The 4,686-nt window shown below is 37.7% G+C and overlaps 1 protein-coding gene across 2 annotated transcripts in view; it reads right to left on the bottom strand.

Moving 5' to 3' along the window:
- Positions 1 to 3,894: 3,894 nt before the first annotated feature.
- Positions 3,895 to 4,686, bottom strand: part of commd7 (COMM domain containing 7) — a 36,978-nt gene continuing 36,186 nt past the window's right edge. For both annotated transcript variants that reach the window (XM_014003930.1, XM_014003931.1), the window contains exon 9: positions 3,895 to 4,157. In XM_014003930.1, the coding sequence (XP_013859384.1) occupies positions 4,081 to 4,157 (77 nt within the window). In that variant the 3' untranslated portion in view covers positions 3,895 to 4,080. The remainder of the gene's footprint in view (positions 4,158 to 4,686) is intronic.

Below are 4,686 nucleotides of genomic sequence, written 5' to 3'. Positions count from 1 at the left end.
GGGGTGACAGAGGGACACTCTAGAACAGAACCAGAAAGTGGCAACCAGATCTGATGTGTAGCAGTCTTTGGAAACAGAGAGTTTCTCAGCAATGGGCACGGCAACTTAGGGGGGACAATAAAAAATTGACATTTTTGAAAGTCTTTTATTTTGAAATTACACATCAGATCTGGTTGTAACCATAGACAGACAGACGGACGGACGGACGGACGGACAGATAGATAGATATTCGTTTTTATTTTGTATTAGTTTTTCAGCATATATTATTTTCTGTTTGCAAATGCAGCGGCTGGAAAGCTATTCTGAGTAGGTCAAACATGGACCGGATGTGCGCTTTTATTGTGAAAGCAGCACGTAAATAGGTGTACCGTAATGTCTTGAGTTACCGCGCAATTGTAGATTGTGCGCTGGGCCGGCTGGAGTCAGAGCCGGCTAGCTTTACCGCGGTGAACAGAAAGAMTAAAAACACACAAACCTGATGTCTGCAGCTGATGGTTGAGGCTGTAAACTGCTTTTATCTTGATCTTCATGTTTTCATCTTTAGCTCTGATCAAATCCTCCAGCTTCTCTTCTTCCTCTGTTTTTACCTGCTGTCTCCACATCTCATCATTTACCGAGCTGTTACAGCTCAATATAACTGAGTTCAACTCGTCTTACCAATCGACAGGAGAAGGACGTTCGCTCGTTGCTAAAAAGTGCGTCACATTACGTCACTACGCAGCTTTAGGAGACTTCCGGTAGCGGCTGGCCTTCAAAATAAGAGCTCGAACTGATTTTTCCTACACGGTGATGGCGGAAATGCTACGAGACAGGGGTTAGACAACAGTCAGAAAGAATTGTACGTGTAAGAGTCTAAATTTGTACATTTAAGTCAATAACCGTGCGTATATTTTAGATTTGTACAATAAATGTGCATAAATTTTAGATTTGTATTTGTTTTCATGTAAAATCAAATATGTTTTCTGTGAGAATACAAATTTAAAAGCTACAAACATCACATGTACGAATCACAAATTCACAAGTACAATTCTTTTATCTGTCAAAATAACAGACATTATGCATGGAACACCAAAAAGATCGATTGCAAACAGTAACTAAGCCAGACCACTAGGGGGACATGACCACTGCCCAAGGAGGTTCTATAGAACAGCTGGAGCTCAGAAACCAGGTGACCATGTGATCAGCTGGAGAAGCTAACAGCTAACGCTAAAGACTCTGGATTTCCCATCACTGTACATGTTGACAACAGAGCAGAAAAAAAGGACTGACCATGTAGAAATCATTAAAACTATTAATAATAACATTAACACAATTATTATTAATATTTTACAGTTTATATAATCTATTTAATGTTTTAAATAATGTCAGAAAAGCTGTTTGTGTTATGGATTTATTAACAGAAGATAAACAGGAAAACGTCTCATTTTACAACACAAGTCAGCAGATTTGATCTTATTTAGCTCAATGTGATCTGAGCAGAACATAATGTAACAGTTTAAAATTAAAATAATCTTATAAAGTCCATGTAATCACTGTTATTTATTGAACTGGTTAGCAGATATTAGCTTGTGGAGCATAAATACAGTTCACGTATCAACGTATAACTCTGGTAACGGCGCAGCACATGGCCACGTAAACATACGTCATCCATAGACCGTCCCAATTTACAGTCGTTTTATGCAGCCGACAGGAGCAGCCGACAGGAGCAGCCTACAGGAGCAGCCTACGGACCACGTCGACTGCTATCCGACGTCGACCGGTCCACGGCGGCTGCAACCCATGAATTGAGACAGAGGGGATTTCTCTAAGACTGCAAGGGAAGCTCAGCTTCCCATAAAATGAAAAAATAAATAAAAAGATAAAATACACACTGTTGTGTGTTCATGTCAATGACTAAATATGCACTACAAGGTGCTCAACCTTTGTTCAGAATCAGCTTCTTATCACTAGTAACGACGCAGCTTTCCTCTCCCTCAGTCCTGCAGCTTCACAGCTTTAAACAGTCGGACGCTGAGCGTCTACAGACTTCAATAGTGAAGCAAAGACTGCAGCGAAACGAGACGAGTCATTGGATAAATGCTGGCTTTGTCCCGCCCCCGGACGCTCAGCGTCTCTGGGGGTCTATGGAGCAGGGGGCTGGTTCGGACGCTCAGCTTCTGTATGATGATTGGATGATCTGTCTGAGGCTGAATCCCTTTTTGATTGACAGCGAAATGAACGAATCAGAGATCTTTTGGTGTAAACATTCAGTGGAGCAGTTTTTAGTTTTGTTTCTGTTCTGAGCTGAACTGGAGACTTTATTAAACCTTTTAGCTGCATTTTCTTTGTTAAAAACGACCAGTGACAAATCGAGTTTTTATTTCTGGTTGTTTTGTATCTGCTTGTGTTTGGAGACAGACTTCTATCACTCTGACGTCTATCACAGTTTCTGTGCATCGGGTGTTGCTGAGCTCGTCCACCGTCACAAAGCACTCACAGATGGACACACTTCACTCTAGCCTCGCAGTAACAAGCTGCACATAATGTCAGACAGTTTGAATGTTGTGGACCGGATTTTGGTGAAACCATTTGATAGTCTTCCTTACGAAGAAACACTTACAGCAGGGCTGATCAACTCCTCAGATTAATTTGGTGCAAAAAGTGGAGAAACATAAGATAAAAAAACGTTTTTATTGATCCCACAGTGGGGAAATAACAGGTGTTTTCAGCTGTCCTGGTATAACAGAGCTGGCTGCTGTAAAACACTATAGAATAATCTGGAAATGATTATAAAAGCATTGAATCAATTAATTCATTTAAAAAAATCAAAGCAAATTTGTCAAAGAAACATGAAATTGTTTAATTTGTATTTGTATGAGTCACTGTTTGAGGAGTTGAATTTCTTAAGTTTTGTTTTATGATTTGGTTTATTGTTTGAAATTAATATTTTTGTAAATAGGAGCAGATGTAAGATATTTTTCTTCTGCTGCTTTCATTTTATTTTATTTGTATTGTTTTGTTGTATGTAATGTTTTGTTTTTTAAAATGAAATGAATAAATACTATAAATAAAATGATCTGTGACAGGGTCACAGGTAAACATAAGTTTACCATAAATCTGTTTATTTACAAGCTGGATTTTCGCTGCSTTTTTAATTACTTTCCTTTGTGTTGGAATGATTTAAATGCCGCCATATTGTAGTAATTTTATTTGGCCACACGGTGGCGCCAAAGTCCTTTTCATAGTTTAAATCAGGGAAACGGCTGTGTTCATAGCATTTCACTGTAACTGTGCTTAATTTGAGTTATCTTTGTGTTTAAGTCAGGGGGATTGAATATATCTATATATAATTTTATGTTGTGGACATGTATATGCACAGACAAACATTTAAGTTTATTTTATTAGACATATTCAAGTTCTTGTTAGTTAAATGTCTATTGCTGTAATACATTGGGCCTTATGTTAAAATTATCTGTTACTACAGACTGCTGTTAACACTGAGCATTAAAGGGAAATAAACCTGCTGACTTCTCCAGTCAAAGTGAATACCTCCTGTCCTCCTTCCTGTATTCTGACAGATACACCATCTTGTTTGCTGCGAACATCTAAAGAACCTTTTCCTACAGAACAGACCTGTTAGATCCAGGTGGACACTTGTTTTTTGGCCAGGCAGAGGTATGACCTGTGTGGTCAAGAGGTCGTATGAAAGATGATCCTTCATACTGTACRAATGAGCCTGTATAATTCTGTCTACTAAATGATTAAACCTGTTATATTTTTATTGATGACAGTAAACTGACTGTAGAAACACATAATACAGCTGAAGTGTGTACTGGTGTAAATCAAAACCCCTTGTATTCAACAAGATGACAGCAGCTTCTTTAGTGAATTATTGAAGTTGAAACAGAAACAAAGTGTTTTCTTTAAAATAGTTTTATTGGAAGATTCATGTTCAACAGTAAATCACTGAATTTTGTGTTTAGATTCAAGAGTGAAAAAACAAGTTATCAACGAGCACAAAATCATCTGTAGACACATATAAATGTATGAATACACAGACGCAGACACTTTTTACACTTGCAGACAAAGAAAAAGACACAATCAGCTGAAACACTCCATGCTGGCCTTGGCTTTCTCCATCTCATGTAGGAAGYTRTAAAACTGAGGCAGCGTCAGCTCTAAAAAAAACATGAAGAAAAAACTTTTCATTGTTTGTTATAATGCATGACATAATGTACACACATCACATCGACACATAAACAGCCTAATGAAGCAGGAATCAGGTAATGAGCAGCAGTGCAAAAAACTGAATGGTTTATATAAACAACTTTCTTAAATACTTTTAAAAACAGTTCAGATCCGATCATCTCCACACGTCYTGGAATTCATTTCATCATTAAGATCAGGTTTTGTGCAGAAATTCGAGTTTTGTGTCTTCTGATCATATTTTTTTCAAATTGTTATCAAGTTTTGCTTATTGTCTCAGTCAGTTGTTTGTCTGTTTTAGTGTTTTTATTAAGGATTTAAAGAAAATTATAATCTGAATATAACCCTGCTCTGGAGTTTGAGGCACATCAAGCTAATCCGTCATCTTGTGACCTGCTACATGAACCTGAGGCCTGCTGTAGCCAGAGCTGTAAACTAACTAAGTACAAATACTTTGTTACTGTACTTAAGTAGAAATTTTGGGTATCTGTACTTTACTTG

The sequence above is a fragment of the Austrofundulus limnaeus genome, unplaced genomic scaffold, assembly GCF_001266775.1.
Source record: "Austrofundulus limnaeus strain Quisiro unplaced genomic scaffold, Austrofundulus_limnaeus-1.0 Scaffold21, whole genome shotgun sequence".
Taxonomy (NCBI): domain Eukaryota; kingdom Metazoa; phylum Chordata; class Actinopteri; order Cyprinodontiformes; family Rivulidae; genus Austrofundulus; species Austrofundulus limnaeus.
The sequence above is the reverse complement of the archived record's forward strand: the minus strand, read 5'-3'. Positions and strand labels throughout refer to the sequence as shown.